The sequence below is a fragment of the Plectropomus leopardus genome, chromosome 5 (genome assembly GCF_026936395.1).
Source record: "Plectropomus leopardus strain MGB_pleo_1.0 chromosome 5, ASM2693639v1, whole genome shotgun sequence".
Taxonomy (NCBI): domain Eukaryota; kingdom Metazoa; phylum Chordata; class Actinopteri; order Perciformes; family Serranidae; genus Plectropomus; species Plectropomus leopardus.
In genome coordinates this window covers 20,039,342-20,067,314 of record NC_142180.1, presented here as the reverse complement: position 1 = coordinate 20,067,314, position 27,973 = coordinate 20,039,342, and the positions used below count along the sequence as shown (strand labels likewise).

General features: G+C 39.2%; 1 protein-coding gene and 1 long non-coding RNA gene across 3 annotated transcripts in view; one reads left to right on the top strand and one right to left on the bottom strand.

The window, feature by feature from the left end:
* The first annotated feature begins 140 nt into the window (after positions 1-140).
* Positions 141-27,973, top strand: xxylt1 (xyloside xylosyltransferase 1). Its single transcript, XM_042484036.2, has 5 exons — positions 141-648; positions 1,857-2,479; positions 8,878-9,025; positions 16,689-16,821; positions 27,014-27,973. Exons 2-5 carry the CDS (start codon positions 1,961-1,963, stop codon positions 27,408-27,410), a joined length of 1,197 nt encoding a protein of 398 aa, XP_042339970.1. The 5' UTR covers positions 141-648; positions 1,857-1,960; the 3' UTR covers positions 27,411-27,973.
* LOC148189555 (uncharacterized) overlaps positions 8,859-27,973 on the bottom strand; it is a 62,660-nt gene continuing 43,545 nt past the window's right edge. The window contains exon 3 of one of the 2 annotated variants that reach the window (XR_015776600.1): positions 8,859-9,019. This is a non-coding gene — a long non-coding RNA (uncharacterized LOC148189555). Of the gene's footprint in view, positions 9,020-20,869; positions 20,998-27,973 lie in introns of those variants that run through there. The other variant, XR_015776599.1, reaches the window with a different exon arrangement.

The following is a 27,973-nucleotide window of genomic DNA, read 5'->3' as shown; positions in this document are numbered from 1 at the left end:
GTCAGGAAAAAGAACAAAATGCATACAAAAATAAAGAAACTAATAAAAGTAGTTTTCTCTATTACTTATTAATTTCTTAGTAGTACATAAATGCCAAAATGACAAATTGCATTTTTCCAACTACACGTGAAGGCAACGTGGCTCGGAATACGGCTGAACCCAGAGTGGGTGTGGCCAAAGTTGTGTCACAGCATTTTGTTGCTAGGCTGCTAACGCTAGCTGCAGGGTTGTCGCTCTCCAAAAAGCCGTTTTTCCTCTTGAAACCTAAAAGCCATGCAAACACAGCAATGCTTTAAGGACGACAAGCGACAGCAACAATATACCAGCAATTTCGAGCAATCGAGCGGATCTTGGTTTTGTGCTCGGGATAAACCAACAGCGTCGGAGGGCAACTCAACGACCCAAATATAGGCGCAAAGTCGTCGCTTGCTAATTTAGCATCCTCGTTCCAAGGTGGGATTTCAACAGGTTGCAGCGGTGTTGCTTACTTCTGATATTTTGATTATGGTGCATCCCGTTATCGTTAATAGGGTTGTTAAATTTCAGTGTAACGTTAGCAAATGTTGCTCTGCTTCATAAACGGGAGGATCCAGTAATACAGAGCAAACAGGCTGTCAAGATGGAGCTGCAGAGATCAACATGACACAGGCAAGTGGATGCACTTCTGCCCCTTTACTGCAAACGTAGATTACCCTTTCTGTGCATGGAAAAAATGGGTATTTATATATTTAAAAGCATCAGTGTTTACGGTTCAACACTGGCGGGAAATGCATGAAAATAATGGCCGCAGATCTTTTGGAAACTACCCCCCAGTAAAAAATAAATAAAAACACTAAGTACAGGAATAACACAATTTTACAGTGAATCTATCTTTGAGGGACAACTGAGAGACAAACGTATAATTGGCAAGGCTCAACAAACAATATGTAAAGTGTTATTAATAAAGAATTAAAAACAACTATATAAGGAGCACATGTGTAAGGACACCACATTTACATCTTTAGATTGCTTGGTCAAAAAAGCCAGGAATGGAAAAAGTACTAGATCTTTGACTGAAATACATTCAAATGTGTACTTAACTAAAAGCACAAAAGTTTTAGCATCAAAATGCACTTAAAGCATCGAAAGTAGAAGTACTCATTATGCAGAATTTATTGATGCATTCGTTTTAATGTTGCAGCTGGTTAAGGTAGAGCTTGTTTTCTTTATTTCATATACTGCTGGGAAGTTGATGCTATAATAGTATGTCATAATATTTTAGCCGTTTGGATGTTGTATTAATGTCAGAATCTGCAACATAATAAATAGTGCCTAAAGCTATAAAATATGTCGTGGAGTAAAAAGTAAAATATTTGTTTTAAATATGGAGAGAAGTAGAAGTATAAAGTGGCCTAAAATTGAAATACTAAAGTGACGTACAAGTATTTCAAAGTTGTACTAAAGTATAAATGTTCTTAGTTTCTTTCCACCACTGAAAAAAGACATTTTAAATTCATGCTAAAAAGAGAGATCAGATGTGCTTGTTTATGCCTGAGTTGGAAAAAATAGGATATTATTCAAAGTGTTTATTATATGGTGATCCAGCTGTGGACGTCTAACTGAAATTAGTCGTTATGGGTAGCTTTAAAAAGTTTCGTTTCAGTTTAACAAAAAGTAAAAGAAATTTCGTAAAACTAGATTTTTTTTTGTCGCTAAAATCCATTGCCCTAGTAAGTGCATGTAATTGCTTTAAAGTAGGTCCTCATTTTATGTGAGGGTAACATGCTGGAAGTCAGTGTTCAGATTTCAAATCTTTATTAATGTTGTTGGCAGATCTCTGTGCGTCAGGACTAATTTGAGTATTCTTACTTTTACAGGAAAATATCGGCAACTTAAAATTAATAACCATGAACCAGAGGGACACAATGTGCTGAATATTTTCTCATGCACACTCCCATTCTCATGACATCAGCAGGGAGATATGGGCATCCTAAGACTGATCGCCAGAATCATGGGTAGGATCAGTACTTTTAGGTCCTATCAGTTTGTCCTCCTCCTGGCTGCTGCACTTGCTGTTGTAGCTTTTTACTACTTTGGCTCAGAGAGGCAGAACTTCTCCAGCACCACAAAGAGGATCAAGCAGACCCAGGCCAGTCACAACGCCAACAGAAATGACGCTGATTTAACTGTAGACACCAGGCTCTCGCATTCAGCTGGATCTGAGGAGCAAGGAGGGGAGGAGCAAGATGGAGGAGTGGGTGAGAGATTTGGGCCCAGGAAAGGGGACGGACGCTACCATGCACTCATGATGTTCACTAAGGTGGACAAGAGCCGCAGCCTGCAGGACAAGTTCAGGGTGGCCATGTTGTCTATGGTGAAGCACGGACACTTCATGGAAGGAGAGGTGCTGGTCCTGCATTTTGTGAGTGACCAGGCCAGCAAAGAACTGGGAGAGAGGATGCTGCAGGAGTTTCTCCTTGATGCAACGTTTAAGTACGAGGTAGGCAGTCTAAAATGTGTTTGCACTGTACCATGACTCTGTTATCTATTGATTTTAATTTAAGAAGAAGTTTTGTCTTATGCTATTGAGACAGTAGTTACGTTTTTTACATTAAAATATACATTTATTTGTATTTGAGTTAAGTCAGGACAAATAAAAGGAAGCTAGTATTGGTATTAAAAGTTTTTTTTTTTTTTTTTTTTTTACAGAATGCAAATGTATTTAGTTTTATTATTTTAACATCTAACAAGTTAAATTCTGACCAGAAAAGTCCTTTCTGCAACTAAGCACACCATTCAACCTAATTTAATAAATATAAAAAAAATACTGATAACCATGATAACTCTGGTGACATTTATCGTGATGCTACTGTTTATTTTTTTTTTTTAGCATATTTTAATTGCTAGAACACATGTTTTGAACTGTCTCCTCTACAAGGCATTCATAGTATTGTACTCGTTGCACTTAATGATGTAAATAGTTGTTTATGGATTTTTTTAGTTCCTCTGAGAGAAAAAGTAGAACTCCTGACATTTTTTCCACTCCTGACTGATTGTCGAATGAATTGGGTATGCTTTTAACTTAGAGTTCATAAAGTTACAGAACTTTAATACTGACCCCTTAACCCAGGTCCACTAGGTATTAGAGATTACACAAACACATTGTTTGTAGGTGCTGTTTAAAGTTGAAACACATGGAGGCAGTGTTGGCCTACCAAACTAGTCCTTCACGAATGGGGACATCCCTCCCTGACTGAGCTCCCTCTGCCAAAACAGAGGATTATGTCCCCTCTTGCTCTTTCTGTTGCATGCAATGCCCACTGTTTCTCCTCTTTTGTATTCCTCACAGAGCATTAGATCAACAACTTATTACAAATTACCCATCCCCAAATCCTCCTCACAGGATAGGCCATGTCACTCAGGAATGTCTCATCATCTACAACATCTGGTCTTGTTACAGCTCTGTATTAGATCAGGGTGATCTCATGCCTGCTGTGGGTTGGGCAGAGGTTTGCTCAGCTTGGCATCTTGGCAGTTTTTAGCCTGTGGGTCAGATTGCTTCCTGCTCACTTCACTTTCTCTGTACTCAGACAGAGCTCAAAGTCTTCAAGGACTAAGCTGAAGTTTGTAATATAATGGACAAGCTACACTAATATCAAAATGATCTGTTATGTAAGAAAGGACCAGACAAGGTCTCTTTTTAAAAAAAACCTAAAAAAATACAACTCAAACGGGCATACAGAGATAATCTCCCCACTCCCTAATGTTAGCTGAGATATAAAACATACAGTATTGGCAGTATTAGCAGGATGTTGGTGTGCCAGTGACAAAAACAAAAACATCATATTTTAAGTGTCCTTAACTAACGGCATCAAAAACATTTTGGCAAAAAGAGTCACATTTTGTGGTTATATTTACTTGAACCATCAGGCAGAAACCTGTCTGCCTGATTTTCAGACAGACCTGTCGACTCAAACTTGGTGGAGTGGGTGGATTCAAAGATCTGGACCCAGGCAAGAAACCTGTCAGAAAAAGCACAATTTAGAAGCAGGGTGTTGCTTTGGAAATACAGTGTGAATGTTGTGAGATATATCAAGTTTACTGACTGTCCTAAGGCTATGGTGCTGTTTTTTGTTGGCTCCATTCCAGGATTGCCATGTATTTGACTCTCTATGCAGGGTGCCACTGCTTCCAAACTATCAAGGGTACATTAAAGCCACGCAGGCAGGCTGAGCACATTTTTTCTTTGACTAAGAAAACAAGTGGAGCCTTTGCACATTGCATCACATGCATGCCTTTTTCTGCTCCATTTCTACGCTTTGTTCAGACTCTGAAAATATTTAAAAACCTACTATTTTCCCACACAGAAAATTGATCAGGAATCTATATGGTAGTTGGTTAAGAATCGGACAATGAGCAGAATTAGGTAATGGCACTGGTATCAATAAAATTCTAATAATTTACATCCCTAGGCCCAGGGAAACACACTTACTTAACTTATATAATTCTCTTATATCATTTTTTGCTTTTATAAATCAAAGTTACATGCTCCATAAATTTTACCAACAGGCTGTACTCCCAGTGTTTTCATCATGGTCATGGCGTCATTCCAGACCAGTGCTTTCAGACATCATGATTTCAGATAATGAATCATGAAATTATGTCTTGCCACCACTGACACAAGTACAGCCACTGTCTCCTCTGTCTCTGTTGAAGCGGACACTGAAGTCCTGCCAAAGTTATAGATGGGACGGGGACTTCCCGGGGCTGACGGGGACAGTGCATATGAGCATGTTGTCTGCTCATCTCGAGTCTCATTCGTTTTAATTATTTATCTAAAAAGAACACGAGGGTTAGAGAGCAGTTATGCAAGAATTTTAGCCTCCATCACTTCTCAACTGTGATAAATGCAGAGACCCACTTGACATTTGCAACAAACAGCCTTCAGAGTCACCCTTCCCAGAGGCTGCACTCCCGCACTCTGCACTACTGCTGACCATCATTCACACAACATAATGGAGCCATGTGCTTTGTGCCTGTGCAGTCATTAGTGCAGGAGATGTGATATGATTCCCAGTTTAGTATACTCTCTCTGTTAGCTGGATTTTTGTGAACGAGGAAACATACATACAGTATGTTCATTTCATGTAACTGTCAAAGGGAAATCACAAGTAAATTAGCAGGGACTGGTAAATACAAACAGTCAATTTGTAAAACATATAAGCAGCCTTTTAGGGCCTCAGGACTCTGTATGTGCGTCCAGAACCACAGCTTTTAAGGAGCAAATCCCTAATATCTTAATGTCCTGCTAACAGGTACTCTGTGTTCTGACTCTACTTTGTAAAGTTTTATCTTGTTTTTGTGCTTTTGATTAGATTCAGAGACGCATGCATGATTTTTGCCCACAGAAAGGCATTTGATGTTGCTGAATGGAAAATGAATGCCCCCCCAATCCTCTGTCCAGTGTAAAGTATGGTCAGCAAGCCTTTTCACAGAAGTCAAAAAAGGACATTTTCTTCTAAAAGCTGTACAACTTGCCAACGACTGCCAATCGTGTTCAGCCCCTCAAGTCAACTTCTGTTTGCAGGCTAATAATATAACTTGGCCAAATACACTGAATGCCATCAGTATCAGAAGTATAGATAACAGAGCAGAATTTATTTCATCACTAGATAAGTAATGCTGTTGTGCTATTTTGCGCTTGTCAATGTGTCCAATAATCTATGGTCTTTGAAAAGTCTGGGTTGGAGGAGGCTGAGGAGGAGAGTGCCTGGTAGAGCCATGTTAAAAAACTTGTCTCTTGCGTAATAAAATATTAAGCAATCATCAGTAAGCAACTTAATTCATCATTTGATTCAATTTAAATCCATTTCTATGTTAAAAAAAATGAATAGCTGTTTCTCAAAGGTTGAAAGGTGTAACATTTTCAACTTCTGGTAAAGGGTGGCTCCTTAACCTGTCCCTCACAAACCACAGGACCTAAAAATAAAATGGGAACTAGTACTTAGGCTCTTGAACTTTGCTGGTACTTTAAAACAGCAGAGCTTCAATTGTGTGTTCAAGCATCTCAGATTTTAATTTCGGTTAGTCTGTTAACTCTTGTGGTTCTTGTCCCTTTATTGTAGAAAATTCAGTGCACAAGCAATGGCTGCATTTATACATTTTGTATCAATTAAATGAACATCTAACCAACATGACAGTAAGTCTTCTCGTGCAAGCAACAAAAATTTAAACAAACCCCAAAAGAGAAATGGCAAGAGTCTTTTGTATCAACTTACCATATGTTGAACAAACAAACACTCTACTTTAGGAATATGTCAAGCTATTCTTTAAGAACGTGTTTCATTATTAATTATTGCCAGTTGGGGGAAGTAATAAACTTAGTTTGGCTGAGTTGTCTCCATGAATTGTTAATGCAAAGTCTTACTAAATAGTTTATAAAATATGCAAGAATCTTCCAAAAATACACATGCTATAAAAGATCGACTTATGTTTTTCTGTTCTCAACCAATTTTCTCTAGGTCGTTATTGTTTATCCGGTTTCATCAAGGTCATATTCTATACAGTGAAACACATAATTGTGCACAATCTTTTCTTTACTTTTACCTGCTTGTCTTCTTTAATTGGTTGTGATTGGCAGTTGGTTTGTCATGATGAAAATACTGAGTGTTAGGTTTTGGTTGAAAGTTTTATTTAGCTTATTGAAACGTGGAAACCAGAGCAGAAAGTTGAAATGATATGCCACCTGTGGTGTTCATTCATTTAGTATTTCCAAGGACTGAGATTTATTTATCAGGCCTTCAGCAATATCACTTAATACCCACAGCAGTGATTCATGTGCCATCACATCACATTACCAACAGCAGTCCAGGACAGCGCTGATTTCCACAAACGAAAGAGAGCTTACCTTAATCTGCCAGGGGTCATTTGATAATGTTTGCCCATCGAGGCACATGGGCCTGATTTATAATATGACAGCAGCCATATTGTCCAGGTTTATCTGAAACCTCTAACGTACACACTTACTGATGTAAGGCTTAACCAGAGAAGGCCATATTCTCCTCCTGTTTTTCCCAAACCAACACATTTATTTTTTGTCCTGCAGGAAGGCTTTAATGTTAATCACTGATTACTATATTAAAGAGAAAAAAAATCCTCTTTCAGTAATCTGTAAAGATGTCTGCTTTTCATGATCAGAGCAGAGGCCGCTGGCCCACAGATGTCTTGTGATTTAAAGCTCAGAGGGGGAGTACTGAGAGGCAGGAAAGTTGACGTTATCGCCGTAATGGATTTGGGTTGTGGATCAGTAAGACTGCATCATGTGTTTTGACTACATGCATAATATAATACATCATGTAGTCAAAACTTTTAAAAAGACATATGACTAGTGTGTTTTGAAAAAAACCCAAACTTGTTTACTCTTGTATCTTTTTTTTCTTAAGATACCACTGTTTTCCTGGCTAACTGTGCACAGTAGAAGCTTTATTTGAGAGATTCCACAAGGCAAGTAGCTGTGCTTTAGTTGACTACAAGCCACAGTCAGGATCTCCCGAGTCAACGTATATACAGTATTTATGGTCAAATCTCCCCACTTTTGAAGTCTTTCCTTTCCTTTATGTAAGGCTTGCATTTTTTGTCCTGATTTTAAAGGACACACACAAATGAGTTAATGGGTTTAAACTCACTGTTGGACAGATATTTAATTCACAGGATTCCCATGGTCATGGAAAACCTGGAAAAGTCATAGAATTTATAAAAATAACTTAAAGTTTTTGAAAAGTCATGGAATTTCGGTGTATGTAATGAAATTGTTACATTGATCTTCCATGGATAGCCTTCCACGTTATGTAATGTTGCGGGAAATATTTTTTCCGCAGCTGTCGACATAACATAGCTCTAACATGTGAGACGGCAATGTGTGACATTTTATTTACAATCACGTATGTTTTTCATTTTCTTCCCGGGTTCCGTCTCTCACTTCATGTATGCCCGTTAGCTGAAATTATGACTGAAGTGAGTTTGAATCTCATGTGGGTCAAGAAACTATTCTTTTTAAATATGGGTCATCTGAAAATGTGTCCAAGAAAATGTGTGAGAACACTGAATTTAAAAGAATATTCTCACAGGCTTCAGTGTTTAGCATATATGACAACTCACAGCACACTTCTGAAGCTGTAAGATGATTGTTTGCAGAAATGTGATGAATTAGTGGTTCTAGCATTAATTGCCACAGCTGCGCATTGTGACAGCTGGTCTCATGTTGCTGGAGAGCCTGGGCAGATGCTGACGGTGCAATACCACATTTTTCCCTTATTTCTTACTGACAAATGGTGGTGGAGAGTGCACAACTAATGGTATACAAAGGGTTGTTTAAGGGTGTTTCTACAGAAATGTATGGCCAACTGTGGGAGTTGAAATGAGGCTTGTGCATGTGGACCCAGATCCACAGTAGTTGAGATAAATAGAATTGAATCAGGCATATAAATCTGATGAAAAGAATGCATGTATATCTTTGTACGTACATGCTGTTTGAGAGTTTAGAATCTGCACAGTTTTATGCACCTGGCCCCAAATGGTTTTGTGTAGAAAGATGTCTCATAAACCTCAGATTCCTCTTACAAACACCTGCAGTAAAGTGCTGGTTAATGAAAGATTCAAATATTGTGTACTTTTGACCAAATATGTGAATATAATGTGAATGTATTCAATATAGTCTTTTTGGCAATGAGCATTGATGCTTAAAAATTATGTGAAAGAACAAATATTACAACAAAAGCCCAAGACGGTATGTACCAATAGTCTCATAAAATGATACCTTAAGTAATCCCATAGATCTCCCTGTTCTGTTGCAATTGTACTGACATGACTCCACTGTGTTGTTCTGCTGCTGATCTGCAGGTGTTGTTCCATGACGTGGTGGCTCTCACACAGAAGCTGTTCCCTATTGTAGAGGCCATGCAGAAGCACTTCAGCGCTGGCTCTGGGGCTTACTACAGTGATGCCATCTTCTTCCTGTCTGTTGCCATGCATCACATCATGCCTGAAAGTAAGAAAAGCACATTTTGTCACATTTCTTTGTCAGTTCTTCATCACAGATGTAACTTTAGATCTGAGTGTCTGCTGAAATTACCTCTATGGAGTCTAAACCTAACCTCAGCTGTTATTGCTGTTATTGCTGTTATTTTTATGACTGGTGCTTTTTGTCTCTCTTACCCTTACTATGTAGACAGATTTAATTGCAAAGGTTTTTAGAAATGTGTTTCTGGAGATTTCTCTCTCAAAAAGTCTACACATCACATCTAAGAGAAGCTTCTTTTTTAAAAACATAAATACTCAATGTTACTATGTACTACTGTAAATTTAGTTTCCTGCTTTTATTCTTTGGCATAACATATTCCCCTTAGCTGCTCACTTTCCTATCCTGGCACAGCAGGTGCACAGCTGGAAAAAGCAGCATGGGCAGGTATCTAACAGGCACGTGGCAGGCTGCAGAGGCCCTGGGGAGAGGGGAAGGAAGGATGTGTTTTGTCGCTGCTGCCCACTTCAGTGCCCGCTGTGTTGGTGCTGACTGATGGCAGAATTCCCCTCTGTTGTGGTTCACTTCAGTGGATGTGCAGAATGGGCACCACTCCACAAATGAACCAAACCACTGAGCTTTCAATCAATAGTCATCAGTGGCACGCATATGAAACCTGAAGTCTCCGTCTTACAGACAGCAGGGCGTCGTCCTATTTCAGGTTTTTAACTGTAACACTTCAACTCGTCATGTTTTTGTTCCGTATGTTTTTTTTAATTTTGATGTAGGCATAATAAAACATTTCAATAGGAGTGGACATTTCATGAACAAATGGTGTAGTGTTTCTAACTCTGAAGCGAAGAGTTTTTTAAGCAGTAACATACTTCAAACTATTTTGATAAACAAGGCAGTAGTGTGAATCAGAGTCTTCTACGTGAGCTGGAAGGCAGATTTCTTTGTTAGCTTTCTCCTAAAGAATTATGCTCTGTGTGCACATTTGAAGGCTTGACAGCCCCTGTGGTCAAATTCATTTTTTCTTTAAGGTTTTCTAATGCACATCAAACCATGCCATTTACATTACTCAGAGTTTTTGGTTTTCACTCAGCTGTCAGCTCTGATAAGTAATTTTGGTGAAGCACAAAGTTGTTTTCACTGGATTTTATTGCCAGTGTGGCATTGGGTGTTTTGTATGACAAGGGTTTTGTTTTTTGTTTCTTTATTTTGTCCCGAGCAGCCCCTCGTATGAGCTGGAGGTGTGCATCTGATGCTCTCTCACGTTGTGTCCTTGAAATGCTTATTGATCAGTCACATGTGCCACCCGTCTGCTTTGTGTCCAAGTGGTCACGTGTTTCTATTTTAAGAATCCTTTTATCTCTAAAGGGCATAATGTGGTTGTTTTAGCAAAGAGAGAGTGGGGGTACTATTTCCCTGAAACTCTCTTCATTCAGCAAGCCTCACAGCAGACACAAATTATTGTTTATGATTAAAGACAAAGTGAAGCAAAAGTGATATCCATAAATAAAAGTAGCAGCTGCAAGTGGGAGGGTTGGAAATTTAACATCCTCCAACTTGTGAAGTGGGAGATGTTGTGATTTCAGCGAGTTTAATTTGGTTGTCAAAAGAGAAGGAAGGAGTAGAGGAAATTGTCAGCACTTTGGTTTCAACCGGCTACACAGCCTGAACATTGTTTGCTTAATACAAATGGGAAATTAAAAGGCTTGGGGGGTCTGTATTATATTTCTTTCAGACCAATGCAGTCTAAACTCAGAACACTTCAAAACAATCATTTTTACTCAACTTTTCTTTTTTTCTCACAACACAAACAGTCCGTCAATACATGATAATATGTAACAACACAGCTTTCAAAATACATCACAATAGTTTTGCTAAGGGAAAACATTTAACTATGTGCAGTAGGCCTAAAAGAAGTAAGTAGGCAAACTATTTTCACACCAACTATCCTTGGAGGATGAGAAATAATAGTGCACAATGGAAACCTGTTGCAATTAATGATGAGGTTCCTAAGAAACACTGTTTTTGTTCATGGAGAGGTGTTCTATGTTTTGTTTCCCCTCTAGAGGTGTCAACATGCTGAGACTTGAGTCTTTCCTACAAGCTCAACCTCTGTTTTCCACCTTAGGTAGAAGTAACACTGCTGATGTGTGAATTGCTTTGCTAAAGTGAGAAAGATGATAGCTGGAAGCGAGGTAGTAGCTTTACTATTTTTTGACACACAGAGCTAAAATCACAGCAGATGGATGTCAAAAATGCAGATTTATAGTTTTTAGGTTCCATCTTTATTTGCCTCTTGACAGCTATCTGTTTCACCTCCTATCAGCGCCTGGTGAAATTCCAAAGCAAAGCACCAAAAACAAACTTGCTTTAGTGATAAAAGCATTTAAAAATCAGTTCAAACACATGGTGTGTTTCCTTTCTAAACACTGGTTTTAGAAGCCAACCCTGTCCTGTCCTGTTTCTTCAGAACAGATAACACGGAGCTAATAACTCTTCCCCCTGGATTTATTGATATAAAATAACAGCCAGCGTTGAACATTAGTGGGAGAGTGGAGTGTAGTGCTGGAGCTAAATTTACATGACACATGCCAAAATGCACATGTGCAACATTTTCAAAAAGTTAGTAAGACCTAATAACACTATTATCAGACAGAAATCCCTTCTTTGATTCAAAGTTTCAAAAAACACAAAACACAAAAGGTCTATCTAATACCAATACTTACTCTTTCATAGTTCAAGTTCATGATTTTGTAAATCTGTCAAGCTGAAATCATATTACATTAAGGGCTGGAAAATACATCAAGTCATATCAATATCGAGAGATAAGACTAGATATTATCTTAGATTTTTGGTGTCATAATACCGTGTTGTCTTTTTCTGGTTTTAAAGGCTGCATGACTGTAAAGTGATGTCATTTTCTGAACTTGGCAGAATGTTCTAGCTGCTGTTTTATTTGTCTTTACCCACCAAGTCATTATATCCACATTTCTATTGATTATCTATCAAAAATTTCATTAGGGTAAATATTTTGTGAAAGCTCCGATAGTCAACCTTCGTCACATTGCCATATTTGTAAAAAAAAAAAAAAAAATGTAATATTTGATTTTCTTTATTTCGCCCAGTCCTAATTATGCTGTTTGAGTGTAGTGACAGTGCAGAGGATGAGATCAGATGCCATATAACAGGACCAATAAATGCTTGTTATTGAAATATCATGTCTTTGTTATTGTTTAGAAAGCACTGCTGGTGCATATATTATATGTAGCACGAGAGCCTGATGCGTTCACGCATGAGCGAGGTGACATGTCACGCCCCTCACGCCTCTTTTGATTGCAGAATGCAATGTATAATCACAAACTGGAGCGGCACCATGTCGCTGTCATTTGGTTCTGGGTAAAAAAATGCAAGGGCATTACACAGAGGGGTAAAAAAATGCAAGGGCATTACACAGAGGAGACGGCCCTACACTGCAATCTCTGTGTAAATGCAGCTTGTGACTATCCTTTTTGCTGCAAACAGCAGTAGACAGTTTTCCCTTGCAGCAGGAAACACATCAACTTTTGCATACATAATGAGCATGAAAATTAATTTCAAGTGATCTCCCTGCTTTGAAAAAGCCACAGTGTTTTCCAGGAAGCACTGGTGAAAGCCGACAACAATGAGCCTCACAAACAGCCGTAAGTGGTCACATCAAGACTGATATTACAACTTAATGAGGTTGACCCACTTTCCTCCTGAAAAAAGTGATGTTAGATAACGCTTGTCTCTGTTGTTTTGTTACTGTGGCTGAGGTGAGGTTTATTCTGATTTGACCAGAGCCTCAGGCGAGCTCTAAGCCATCCTAACAACATTATTCCTGCAATAAATTTTCAGCACCCATGCACCTGGCCAAGGTTGACTTTAACATCATTTATTTCTACTTTTCCATTTCGTTCCTGCGTCCTTGTGAAACCTTAAACTCAGCAAAGATCTGCCCTCACTAATATCTGAGTTCTCTTAATGCTGCGAGGAGGAGACGAGTAAACCCAGGTCAAAGTCAGTTGAAAAACTTTACTCCCTTGAAAGAAAGAAAAAATCTTCACCCCCAAATAGTCAAAAATGTATTGATTCTACCTCTTAAACATTGTTGAGTAATTGTATTTAAAAAGTAATTGAAATAAACTTAAAAATGTAAGGTTAACCCAACGGTTCATTTTAAGTGTTAAACTTAAGGACAATAATACAGTACAGAACAGCTGTGCATTAGTCAACAGTGACAGGCAGCACTTTAGACATTTGTCCAGGCAGGAAGTCTCAACTTCGCCACCTTTCATTTCTGTTGAGAGGGAATGACGCAAAATTAAGATGTAAGTGTGGCAATAGAGGATATGACTAAAAGTGCACCCTGTCTTTTTTTCATCACTCTCTCTCTTGTCTCTGATCAGGCTCATACCTATTTTTCTATAAACACGAAAGCCATCAAGCCTGAAATACTAATACACTATTTGACACCAAGCAACAACCTCTGAGGCTGAAAAATGAATCGAACCCAGAGGTGCCAAAAGTTGCAGTTCAGTGAATGGCCACTTGAGTCTGGCTCCAAATCAAAGTCCATCCCCAAAGACAACCTGAGGAATCGGTCCTAAAACACAGAAATCAGTTACCATTTCAGCACCTATGGTTCCCTCATCTCAGAGTTAATGGGTTTTTGGAATGGGTTTTAAGTAAGGTCAGTAGTTAACACAACCTTAAGAGACTTAACAGACATGAAACACATCAGTAAAAAACCCACTCACAAACTTTGAGGCTTTTGTGTGTCTTAAAAAAGGTGGTTGCTACCAAGTGGCTAAATGAGACTACTTAACGTCATCAGCCTGAACCGCACCAAGCATGGCGTTACAGCCTTGTGGTGACAATGTGACTGCAGCGTTGCTCATGTTAGCCTAGCACTAGCTTTTTACTTCTGGTGATTACATTTAGGCTTAAAAGTCCTGAAAGTGGTGTTCATTATTGAAGATTATCTTGCTGAGCAAAACGTATAAGTATCATAAACGTTTGTTTGCCACTGAGCTTATTTTCTGCAATGATCTAGAATCCAATGGAAAAATCCCATAGGCTTTTTGATGAGGGAACCAGGGCGACATTAGCTTCCGTGTAGGCCTACAGAAAAACGTCATCCATGGGGCACTCTATAAACCCCCATGTTATGATGCCCAGCTTTACAACAGAAATAAAAACAGTGTTGATCTCTATAGCTAATTTCTCCATTCATGTCTACTGTACGGGGGTTGAGATTTTATATAACTTGGCTGTTTATATTTTTTTTATTAAGGCTTAAAATTATGCATACATTTGAGCGGTGCAGCTTTGAGTGACAAGCTGCCGATGGTGTCCTCTGCTTCTCAGTCAGAACCACCCCTCACTCCCCCACAGCTCCAGCCACATGTCCAAATATGGTCACTTCTTGCTTCAAAAAAAACCCAAAAAAAAACAAGATGCCCCACTCGTGGCTACTAAACAGGAGTCCATAAACCAATGGGTGACATCACGGTAGCTACATCTATTATTTCATACAGGCTATGATTGACAGCTAATGCCGAATCTGTCTTGCACAGTTTTCAAGATCACTCTTATGCCTCTGTTTATCATAAAATGGTTTTGTAATGGAAAAGGGCTGGTTTGAAACAATGGACTTTGTCCCTGTGAGCATCAGTGCAACTTATAGCCCTTTAGGCTCTTTTTTACTTAAACACACTTTACAAAAAAACTAGTTTGATGGAAGTTGTATTCTCCATCATTTAGACCTCAGTTGGTTTCAACAAGTCAGATGTCCTTATCTGCAGAAAATGAAAGCAGACAATTAATTTCAGTGGAGGCGTTACAGCCATGTTAATCATGTCTGTAATTTGAGGAATATTGTGATCAATCTCAGACACATGCAGCTTTATTTGGGGGGTAAAAACCGCAATGCAGACACGGTTGATTTAGTCTTTGAATACTGTTCAAATAATGACTAACTCCATACTTACAAAAAAACTTTTAGATACAATATAATACTTCTGGAAGACATGCAGCTCAGCCATACTGTTGAGAGTGATTGCTTTTGGCAGTGGTGAAATCACTAAGTTTATCACGTGAGAAAGTGGAGCAAGAGCTACCTGAGTCTTTTAATACATATAAATCAGCCCTTTAATTGGAATCATAATTTGCTGTGATGAAACATTGCCCTACTTTCACCTTCACAAGACTGTGTTGAGTCATTGATCTCACATCACAGTGTTGTAACAACTTCAGGCCCTCTTCCTGTTATTCCCCCACTAGTTAAGCCCCATTAATACAAACAAACAGTGCTGACCACTCGGAGATTACTCATCCGAGCCACTCTCTGTTGCCACAGTGCATGAAGGCATTGTGATGGCAGCTTCCTTGTTTGGAGAGCACAGAAAACAGGTCGCTGCCACACTGCTGAGTCTTCCTTTTGTGTCACTTGTTTCAGCACGAATCGCCTCTCAAATATCTGCAGCACAAACTTGTAGTCCAGCTATGAATTTCCCATACTTATATGTACAGCCTTTTTTGTTTTGCAGTGTTGTTGGTTTTGTAGAGGCCAAAGTTGCGATTTTCTTTTTCTTTTCAAAATTGGGATTTAGTCTGTGATGTTTGCCCCCCCCCAGTGATTTTTCCTACTGGTAAATGTTTTTTTTTTATATGTTGGATAGATAAAGCAACACAATTTCATTTTTTTTTAAGAAAAATCACATTTTCTATCTGTATTATAGTACACATTTAGTGCTGCTGGAATTATAATTACCTAAAAAAATATACACTTGTTGAAAGAATGAAAAAAGATCTGAAATAATGTTGAACTAAGCTCTGAAGGCCCATCATGCACACAACCCATACAGATCCTGATTTTTAAGTATTCTCATCTTATAAGTTTTTCAGCACCTGTTGTACCAACTCTGCAGTTGTTGTCAAACCAATAAACGTTTACTGCCCTCAAACTAGTGGCCATCATCTTTGACAGTTCGTCTTAAGCTGACAAGTGTTTTCATCAGTTCAGTAATCACGTTGTGCCCCTGGCACACCATTCCTGAGTGTTTCCCATCCTTTCATCACCATGCCTACCAGCAAAACATAGGAAGCTGAAACAATTAACAGATGAGGGCTTGAATATCCTGGATACTGCTGTTAACATTTCATTCACAAACAAAGGTGTTAATCATTTACTGTATGAATGCTCATAACTGCCAAACATGCATTTTTTTTAGTCATGTTCAACTTTCTACATTCATTCATTTCATTTTAATGCAATTTCCTTTTATTCTGGGTCAATGGCAACATAGAGATACAGAATACAGATACAGAAAGCCCACCGCTAAGCAACCATTTATTTGTGTTAAGCTTTTCAAAAATGAGTCGTCAGAGGCTGCCCTATTTCCTCTCGCTGTGTCCTCCTGGAAGGACTTTTAAAGGTGCTTATGCAGTCACTGGATAATGTGCGAGTGATCAGAGAATTTCAACCTATGGGCACAGTTGACTCAGAAATACATTTCCTGGAATAATAAAAATAGAGAACTCATTTCACTCACACGGAGTGGCAGAGGCCGCTTGTTCTTCTAGAGGTTTACACGTTTAGATTAACCTTATGTTTTGTAGTTTGATATTGCCTAACCAGCATGCTGTGTTCTTCTTACAGGTCTGACGCGCATAGTGCAGCTCGATTTGGACCTGAAATACAGGACCAACATCAGGGACCTTTTCCAAGAATTTGACCGGTTTCCTCCAGGAGCGGTAATAGGCATTGCCAGAGAGATGCAGCCAGTCTACAGGTAGGCAGTGTGGCGCAATAAATCAGTTAATAGTGAAACAAATTTTTCAGGGCAATACTTTGTGATATAAATGGTCTGTGTTTTGGATAAATGGATCCCTGGTCATGGATTGAGAAAAAATAAATAATTGTCCCAGGAGTTTCAGCAGTCGGCTGTTACAATGCAAACATTTTTACCAAATATTAAATAAAGTCAGATTCATATTCATGTTTTCATACTCTGTAGACAGATATTTGTGCATTTAATTCATACATTTACAGGATAATTAATCCAAGCGAAGCCAGACTAAAATTTAAAAGGATTACAGTGTCGTATTCTTGTTTTGGTCACTCAGTGTATCTTCCATGAGCAAGTCCATGCCTAATCTTGCTTAAAAATTTGCAAAGATTACCAAAGATTTTATGATTAAAATATCTCTTGGTTTTTGCAAAGCCTGTATGCTAAATTTATGCATGAAATTGGTAAGAGCGTCTACATGAGCAACATCCTTCTTATCTCTTCCTCACTAATGGGTTAAAAGCCTCTGCATTAATCTCTCACACTCCTTTTGACCCCAGATGGATTTTAGTTTTTACGAGGTTCACATGCTCGCTCACAGTTTTTTTTCTCTCTCAGTTCCTAAGTGAGAAAGAACATCAGAAGTCTCTCATGCAAGCTCTGATTCACAAGAACTACACCAGTGTTACCAGTCTGTCATTTCCCAACTACGGGCAAAAATTAAAAACTTGTGGGGCATCCGGTGGCTTAGTGGATAAAGCAGGTGCCCCATGAATAATGGCACTGTCCGTGCCGCAGCGACCGCGGGTTTGAGTCCTGCTCGCAGCCCTTCGCTGCATGTCATCCCCTCTCTCTCCCCCTTTCACACTGCTGATCTGTCCTATGTAATAATGGCAAAAATGCCAAAAAATTATCTTAAAAAAAAAAATTAAAAACTTGTAATGCAACATTTCAGAGACATGATTTTCGGTGCAGGATTTTTTGATAAATGAAATGCAACCTGCGAAATTTAAAATGTGTTTCAATAATGATAAATTCTAAGATCAAAACTGGGAGAACAGGGATGAAAATGATCAGATCCTCTTCAAATACAGATTCAGGATGTTGATTCAGCAGACGTAACGCCACATTCCTAAATCTGTAGTATCATGCTTCAGCTTCGTAACACTTGAATCATCTTGTGCAGGGGAAGCCTTTTTTTTAATAAGTATGTGATGTGTTGCTAATGTGCTGCTTGCACGATGCAGCTGTCTGGATTTTGAATGAAAATTTAACCTCTGCTGTCAAGTACGACTGCAAGTAACGACTATTTTGATCAAAAAATGAAGTCACAGCTCAATGGCTCTTATTTAGTTGTTAGCTTTTAAATTTAGGTTGAGGTTGTTTTATGCATGTGCTTACAATCAACTTGTCACAAAAAATCTTAAAATTTCATGACCACTCATGCCACTTGGGGCAAGCTTCATAGTTTGTTTCCATATCTTGACTTCATCAAGATAACCCAAACATGGGCCACGACTTCACTACCTAGTCGCCCACATGGCAGTGATTTCGTAACGGGACTATGTCAATACTCACACCCATCCTTATTCATCATAAAGTACACGACTCTGCTTTTTTCCCTCCAGTTGTCTCTGCTCTCTCACATTATTATATGTAAAAAGAGTCTACTGGTTACCGATCCTATCAGGTATTCCTGGATTTAGCCAAAGTTCGGTGAAACAATGGATATTTCAGTTATTGATATCCTTCTGGGCTATGATGTGGGTCACAGCCAATGTTTAATTCCTCCAAATCATGATTTTTAACATTAAGCTAGCTTGCTAATGAGTTACCTAACTTATGAGATGACTCTTCATCGTCCAGAGAACCGCCATGCCTCCGGTACTTCAGTATAATTGGTGTGCTTCCATGCCAGGCATCCTTTTTAGGTGAGTTAATCGTAAAATGCTCCAACACTTTGGAAATTTTGGTCCTGAAAATGTTGAGATCACATGAACGATTTGATTACCGTCATCAGGAAGCGACTCACATCATAGCAGATGACGTCAACAAGTAATCGATACTTAGATTCTTGGCAGCTTATCTGGTCAAGATTTTTGTCCATTATTCCTTGCATTACTACTGTCATGTGGAAAAAAAACATGCATCGAGGTGTTTTTACCCCATTAATTATTAGACCACTATTTCAATCAGCCACAAACTGCCGAGAACTATCCTTTTACCAAGCACAGTACTACAGCCAGTACTGTAAGACAGTGATCCATGATGGCAGCCATTATGGATCACTGACAGTATGATGTGATGTTTTCATGAATAAGCTATTTTAAGTTTCCCATGTCAGATAAATAATTGAGGATTTGGCAGAATGTAAGCAGAAAGACGCCTCATGTCAGGAAATGTTTTGTTCTCATCCTGTGATTCAGAAGTGTCTCCTGTCTCTTTGTTAGACCCGTCTGAGGGAAATAACCCATCTGCTCATCCCCCAAACTGACAAACAGATAAGAAGCACATAACATCCACTAACTGGCTGTATTTTTCGTTTGGAACTTGACGTCTATCAAGTGAAGTTGATGAACTCTCTGTCACTTTAGGTTGGCATTCCTTTGTATCATATTTTCACGAGAAAAAAAAATGGTCATTTTAGTTCTTACAGTTGAGATAAACTTGTGCTTCTGTTGGCACAGTGCATTTGTTTTCATAACAGTCTGGAAAGTTGTTGAGTAAGAAGTTTTGGTAATGGGTACAGATCAGCTTTTCGTAACATCCGTCCCACTTAACACCTCCTATCAGCCAGTTCTTCTTTCTCATACTTTCATTCAGATGTGTCTAATGAAGATACACAAACCTCCTAATATCAGTTATTCATCCAAATCTAAATTTTATCCTTATTACTAGCAGTGAACTCTGTGCATGTGTGTGTGTGTTGCACACAAACAAGGAATGCCGCCTTTTAAGCTTTGTTCCTCAGCTGATTTTCCTGTCCCTTTTCAAGACAGTAAAATAAACAAGCCTGCTTCGTTTAGACTACTTCACTGTTTTCCATCCACAGCATCAAAACAGGACGTCACTCAGTGTGTGTGTGTGCACGTGTGCATGCATGTGTGTGAGAGATATAGTAAGACTACACAAGGCAAGTGGGATGTTTCATGTAGCAGCTGCTTACTGGGATAAACACAGAGCCAGGTGATTTCCTCTGGGATTTTAAAAACCGTGTGAATGAATCAAGGGAATCAGAGAATTTGATTTTAATTAAAGGCATATTAAGAGAATTACTCCGCGCACCTTTCAGTGTCTTTTGTTTGTGTAAGTTTTTTCCGATATAACCTTTAAAACAGCTGTGACCCAATTAATGAAATGGTCAAAGGCATTATGTTTTCATCAGTGCCCGGTGCATGTGATATATGTGTTAGAAGTGTACAAGTATATTAACATCACTTTTACCTAACAGAGTTACTCACATTCACGTGTTATAACTTACTACTGACCAGGGATCTCGTGGCTTCATCCAAAAGGGAATCTTTGTTTTTGAGATATTAATAATGCATAACATTAATATTTTTGTTTTTCACATTTTATCTACTATAAACTTATGCCCTGAGCCAACTCTAGGGATCAGTGTCAGGGCAGATTTGGGTATCGGCTACAATAAACCTGATCAAAATCCCACCCTTTCTTGAATGTACTCTACTGTGTTTTATCCACATTGCCTGTTGCAATGCTGCTCTCTTTAATGACAGCTGGGCACCATTTCACAAATTTGCCAAGCTAAGAACTAAAAGTAGCAGTGTAGAAAATATTCAGGTAGCATCTTCTCACTTTTTAGCCGAGAGTGTTTGTTATTGTATAATTAAACATATTGCAGCACTGTGCTGTCCATCTTAGCGGAAAATGAAGAAATGTCTGGCTGGGTCCTCCTCGAGTCATTCTAAGCACTCACAGCCATGTTCGTGGAAAAAGTCATGAGATGAAAATGTCATCAGGATAAAGTGGCCTTTAATCGTGCATGCCAGACAGTAAAGTTTAGTCTACATACTGTAAATGTTAAAGAAGTAGAGTTGCAATTTTCCTGCCAGACTCCAGTTGGCACCAGCATCTCCAAACAGATCTGTATCTCTGCTCTGCCACTGTGCTGCTCAATGCATTTCTCACCCTGGGAATCCCCAGCTAATGTTGTTCCTGTGGGCCGGACACACTTGTTTAAAACACACGGCAACATTGCTGGATATTGTGCCTAGCATAGCATAGCATGCACAGGCTCACCGGTTGAAATCACAACTGTCACAACAGATTATCTGTCTTTGTATGGTTTTGAACGTGTTTTGTGTCATGACGGACAACATCTTGTTCTACCAGCATATTTTAGTTTTTTAAGTTCAGAGTTTTGAAGCGCATTTGTGGAACAGCAGATGATTTTCATCTCTTCTGTTTTTTTTTATTGTTGAGATCTAAAAGGAAATTGGGGATTTAAATCACTGATATTCGAGAATATTGGCATCTTTCACTCAAACTGTAGTGGCTGGTCATGCCAGGTGCAGCTTCTGAATACATATCCATGCCCTCAACGCAAGATATCATTTTTAGTATTGACTGGGGGGTTGAGTGACATCAACGGTAACAAGCTTTGATTTTTTTCCCCCTAAAAATTTATTTTGAAAAACTGAGGGGTAGTATTATTATTAAAGATTATTCCAAAAGTATAAAACAAATTCCTCACCAGTAGAATGTGGCGAAAGTCTTTACAGGAGTGCACTTTCTTCCAAACCAAAATTCCTAAATTCCACACAGGCTGCATCACTGCTGTCAGCTAGTGTAAGTTAAGCTATTTCCCAGTGTGCTTTGTGCATTAACATGCGCACATTAGGTTATAAATAAGTTTTAAACATTTTAACGGCTGGCAATTTTTCTAAAGGTTTAGTGTTTTTCTTAACGTTTCGCATTAGAAGTCACACCCCTAGCTTAAATACATCAAATGCATGTTTTCTGAATTTACCATATTGTCCAAAGGCTTTGATCACTAAACTCTGAGCCCTCTCCTTGTTTGTTTGTCTTTGCACAGTACTGACATTGAATGATTGAGCTCTGGATGCCCACAGAGGGTGACTTTAAATTCATCCTTTATTTCTAATCCTCTGTAATGTCAGGAGAAACCGAGAAACTTAACTATATCTTGACACGAACAGGCTTTCACGACACAGCGTCACAGATAACTTATGCCAAAACCTGAATGACGTGATTTTTTTTTCATCTTTTGTCATTCATGCCAACCAGCCTAAATTTGCATTTATTTGCGTCATTGCATTGACTTTGAAGGCAATCACGACATGCAAAATGGTTGCTCCGCATTTAACGTGAACACACAATAAGAGAACACCAAAACAGACAACCTTGGTTACTTTGTGTTTCCTTGAGAAGATAATTCTGCCAAAGTCAACATTTGAGAAACTGCTAGTTAGCACAGCTTGTTAGCTATTAGCCAGTGGTCAATGGACGAGTATTTTCAATGTAAAATTGTAATTTTCAAACTTGGTATTAGTGATTCATTGTGTGCAATCCTGTCACCCCAAAGTGTTTTCCTGTGTCGAGTGGAGATGGCTCTCAACTCCCACTCTGTTTGGGTGCTAATGGACAAAGCATTATGCAGCAGGCTGTATCCTCCCACCAGCTGCATTCAGAGCACATCCTGCCACTGAAATGTTTATTAGAAAAAAATGTCCCATATCTGTTCCCTGCAGCTGCATTTGCAATGCCTTAAAAACCCAAGAGACAAGACCCACTATCATAATGTCACCATCAGAGCCACAAACACACACTAGGAGAGACATTAGCCAGAAACATGTCACTTGTTGTGTGATATATCCCACCCATTCCCAGTTTTTGTTCTAAGATGGAATTAAATTAAATGTTGACTGTGAAATATTTAATTTTACATATCTTTGTGTTTTTAAGTTAGGTGGCTGTGAGTTATGCAGCACTCACACTGACATGGGTCAGTGTGAGGGTTTGTTCTGTAGTAGAAAAAAAGATTGAACCATCATGATCCTCAATGGACAGGAAGCTTTAAAGGTGAGAACAAAACTTGTATTATGAGATATTTAATAAATGGTTGAAGCAGCGCTGTATGCTTTCTTGTTTGAAGGTTTCTCTCTCTCTTCTCTCAATGCTGGAATTTTCTTTCATAGACCTTGTATTTGTTGCCAAACTATTCAGCGATGAAAAGGCACAGACATTGTATTTGTACACCCAGAACCAGACTCCCCTCTGCCAGACAGTGTTTTACACAGCTTTCAGAGAGCAAGCTGTTTCTTGTCCTGAACAACGCAGAGGACACATTTGGATAGGATTGCAGCACTGAATGTCCCCGTCACCTGCTAATGCTTTTCATTCCTTCGCAAGTGAGACTTCACTTAAAAGGCTGACAGTGAAAATTGGAGGCAGCAGACGATGGAGCTGTGAACTGGCAAAGCAGGGGAGGCATTGGTAGGAAAACTGATCTAAGCTAAGAGGTTATATGTCTAGTTTGATTGAGTCTGGTTTGAGTGTTCTGGTACAAAGGAAAAAAAAGCAAGGTCATTGTGAACATAGAGAACATTGCTGCACTTTGTACTCGTCCTTCAAGTCTCACCACCTCTAAGAGGCTAAAGAAAGAGGAAGGACATCAGAAAGATATGATGAGGTGCAGTTTAGTAATGATGTGTACACTGTATATATTTACGTTATACTATGGGTTTTTCATGTACATGCAAGTTGATATGTAATGGTGGCCAAACACTTTCAGTTCTTCCGTGCCTCAAAACGAGGACAATTACAGCGCTGCCGGCATTTCATATGAGAGAGGAAGTAATTGTAAAAACATGCTTTTGTGCACCAAGCCTGCAGTTCTTCTGAAAATGTTCCTAATGTACCAACTTGAGTGGAAAATATTTTCCTGCATATTTTATACTGCTGATGTATTATATTGATACCATTAAAGGTATTATTCATAATAATTCATCTGATTCCTCACTGGGTCAAAATAGAAATGGAAGTGGTACGCTGAGGCTGCCATGCAAGGTGCTGATGTGCATCTGCATCTCTTTATCTTTCACCATAAAACCTTCTGCATATGCCTCTTCTAATGCTAGCTTTAATCTTCATCAGGCCTCATCATCATTATGCTGTCTGTCACATATAATGGCCATCATGGCACTTAATGCAAATGCCTTACGTTCCATTTTCGTATGTTAAAGCTGCAGATTGGATAAGGGCACATTTACACAGTTGTTCCTTTACTGACTCACTCACCCTGAACGTTTCTCAGGGAAAGTAGATCCAGTGTTTGTCTTAAAAATGATAAATGCTCCACAGAGGCCTCAAGTCCCTAGCTACCAAATCAACAGACTGTATAAAACAGTGTGGACAAGCTACAGCTGCTGAATATAGGTCAGTGATAATATCAAAGCATGACTCAGAGAATCTGCTGCTCCCACTAGATTTGAGGCTTCACAGCAAGAGAAGTATCCTCTACAATATGAATCATAATTATTGTACACTACTTTACCATGTGTTTATCTGTACCAAGGGAGCAGGTAGCGATCCGCTGATTTCATTAACGTGATTTAAAGGGCGATGTTCTATTTTCTTTAATGAAATTGACTGCTCTGCAACAGCTTGATCTGTCCTCTATCCCCATGTGTGTTAAGCCAACACATTTATCCATTAATATTTAATCTACAGCAGGTTTCCTCAGGCTTGGTAAGTACTTAGAATAATCTCAACTCTGTTGAGAGTATGTGTGTGTCCACATACATGCAGTAAAGAGTTTATTCCCATTCATTCTTGTGTTTTGGGAGGAATGAAACATTATCGCACTGGCGGTAAGTAGTATATGGGAAAGCACATGTTGTACTTTCCTTAAAGAAAACATATCAGCCCCCGAATAAAACTGAAATAGTACCACCACAGAACAGACACGAGTGGTCTCCATGGACTTGACAGAAGTAATAAACCACAGCAACATAAAGGTGCTGCTGTAAGAAATTGATAGCTGTACACAAGACTGTGTATTTTTTCCCTGCTTTTCTTATTTGTCCCATATGGGTTTTGTCTACTCCTTGAGTGGTAAGATAAATAACTCATACATACATTATGGGATGTTTAGGCGAAAAAACAGTGCTTAAAGTGGGGATATTCTCTTAATCTGGATGCACAAGGACAATCAAAGTTTAAGGCTCATTTTTAGCACAATTATGTAATAAAATAGATGCGTTCATTTCAAACCTCGCAACTGTCACTGCCCCGACTCTTCAATTTGTCCTTTATGTTGGCATAGATGCATCCACTAGATGGCGCTAGAGGGCATAGGGCTGAGTATCATTTAAAACATTAGGAAACCAGAACCCTTTACAAGTTATACCGTCACCAATAGAATTCTTCTTTTGATACCTTTTTTCCCCACCTCATTCAGTATCCATCATGTTGTAACAACCAGATTTGTGGTATTACTGCAGTGCAAAAATAGTACCACAAGGCGATGCCTTCTCTTTGTTTTATCGTGGCATCCAATTGCCACACTACTCTGACCAATGTCTGCACGAGAGGACTCTCAGCAGTAACGAGTTAGGTGCAGGTTATTCTGTCTATGTTCTACTGCTAATGTATGATTAGAGAATATAGTGCTGTGGAGACCATGAATAGAGGGCTTCATTCTTGTCCATAAATGTGTCTAATGTTGAGCATAAATAAGTGTAGCTCCTCTCCTGTAGCTCTGTGAACTTGTTAATTCCTGTCCCACTTGAGAAACCTGTATGTTCTTACATACATTCATGTATTTCAGGGCTGTAACTTACCTAACTCTATTTTTTTAAAGCAGCCTTCAAATACAGGAGGAATGTTTTTGGCACATTTATTAGTGAAGTGGGCCAAAAAATATTGACCTATATTACCCTATCTGTTACCCAATCACTATCTATGCTACCTATTAAAGTAAAAAACTGCTCTTGCCCGGGTAAACATTGGAAATAAGACAGATAATATTAATAAATCCAACAAAAGGTTTTACTTGTGCTTACACAAGTAATGTCTATGCATACCAATTCTTTTTGAATGAAGCTTTGTGTGTCATTTAGCTACTTCAGAGTTGGTATGTTGGCAGAACAGCGTGCTGAGCTGGCACCAGCTTCTGGCACTCCAACATGCTCCGATACTCCTGGACCAGCTCTCTTCCTGTTTTTGGCCCCAGTGTTGTTTGTTCAGCAAACGTGGACTGAAACAGAGATGCCCCTCACTTTTCTAAACATGCAACAGCCCAGACATACTTATGAGTTTGACATTTCACCAACACAAGAAGTGCTTGGCAGATGTGTCGCACAGTTCCCGACCTTCCTGAAGCTACATGTCCTTGTCATCCTGATTTGATTTTTGAGCCACTTTAATTAATGTCCTCAAGAAATTGTGTCAGGTTCTACCCTTTGCTTTGCTTCTGTTGTTGGTGAGACCAGAGAGAAAAATAACACAATAGGCAATCAGATCCCACTTTGAGCGCTGTGACACCAAAAAGGGGGACAGCAAAAGACATTCCTATCCTGCCAGTTAGCAGCTAGCTAGTTTCTGTCCAGAAATCTACACCCCTTTTTGCTGAGCACTTTATTCTCCAAAAGAGCAGGGTCATATAAAATGTAAAAATGTGATACAGTTACAAATTTTATGCGGCTGACACACAGATTGGTTAATTCATGTTCCACCTAAAACACACACATGACTAACTCAGAGTCTAATTACAACCCGTTTGCACTGCATCTGGCGCCCAGATTATAGGTCGTTTAACTAGCAAAATGGACCTTGGCACGCCCAAAACGCATTTGACCATGCGCTTGAGATCGTTGAAATAGGGCCCATAGTCTTTTCATAAAACAGACACAAAGACTTTTAAAAATGTTGCTATGTGATCAGAAAAAAAAGGACCGAGACATTCACTTTTTTCTCAAGAGGTAGAAAAACCAGAATTCACTGCTCTGCAGCAGACCAAAAAAAGCTTCAGGTGGTAGGTGATGTAATGCAAAATTGTCAGTTTAACACACTGGAGGCTGGCTGGTATCAAATGACCTTGTATTACAGTTAAATGGTAAGCTAGTATTCCTTTAGTGTAAAATTTAAGTTATAAATATTGCGTGACCAACTGTCACTGTCTTGTAAACCTCTCTCCGTCTTCCCTCAGACACACCTTCTGGCAGTATCGTAAGGAGAACCCTCAGACCAGAGTAGGTGATCCACCTCCTGAAGGCCTCCCAGGCTTCAACAGTGGCGTCATGTTATTGGATCTCGGTGCAATGAGGGACTCTGCTCTCTACAACAAACTATTGAAGCCTAGCAATGTTGCCAAACTAGCAGACCAGTATCGCTTCAGGGGCCACCTGGGGGACCAGGACTTCTTCACTATGATCGGCATGGAGCATCCTGAGCTATTTTATTCGCTGGCGTGCGGGTGGAACCGGCAACTGTGTACATGGTGGAGGGACCACGGATACGGAGACGTGTTTCAGCTGTATTACCGTTGTGATGGGTATGTCTACATCTACCATGGGAATTGCAACACCCCAATACCAGATGACTGATGAAGCCAAAAAAACATCTTCCTGTTTTTTAGAAAGGAGGATTGTGACTTTTACAAAGGTTTCCTTTCTTGACCACTATACTGCCTGTGTAGTCACAGACTCTGCCCCTTGCTGGTCAAGGCGCTACTGAGGGCCTGCCCATACAAAGTTGCTACAAGTATGGTGTTCACCTGTGTCATTTTAGACTACATTTTGGCATCCAGGCTGAGAACAGCTCTGTGTTACAGCAATGCAAGGAGCTGCAATAGTTGGGGTGTGTTTCTTCACGTTCAGAGATGTTGATATGATGAAATATGGTCTATGCAGTTTGGTATGAAGAACAGATTAATTCATTTGAAGACATAATGGTAGAAAAACGTGTTTTTGCCCGTAGCTGATTTGCCAACACAGCACCTTGCAGGACGTGAGGCAACACCCTACTGTCTCAACACTGGAGTCATTCAAATGAAACTGGTCTGACAGTATGAATGAGGCCTAATGCGTTATAAATAGTTGATGTCCGATAATTTTTCTTTTTTTTTGCTAAAAAAGTTCATTTCAATAAATGTTGCTTTTTGTTTTGA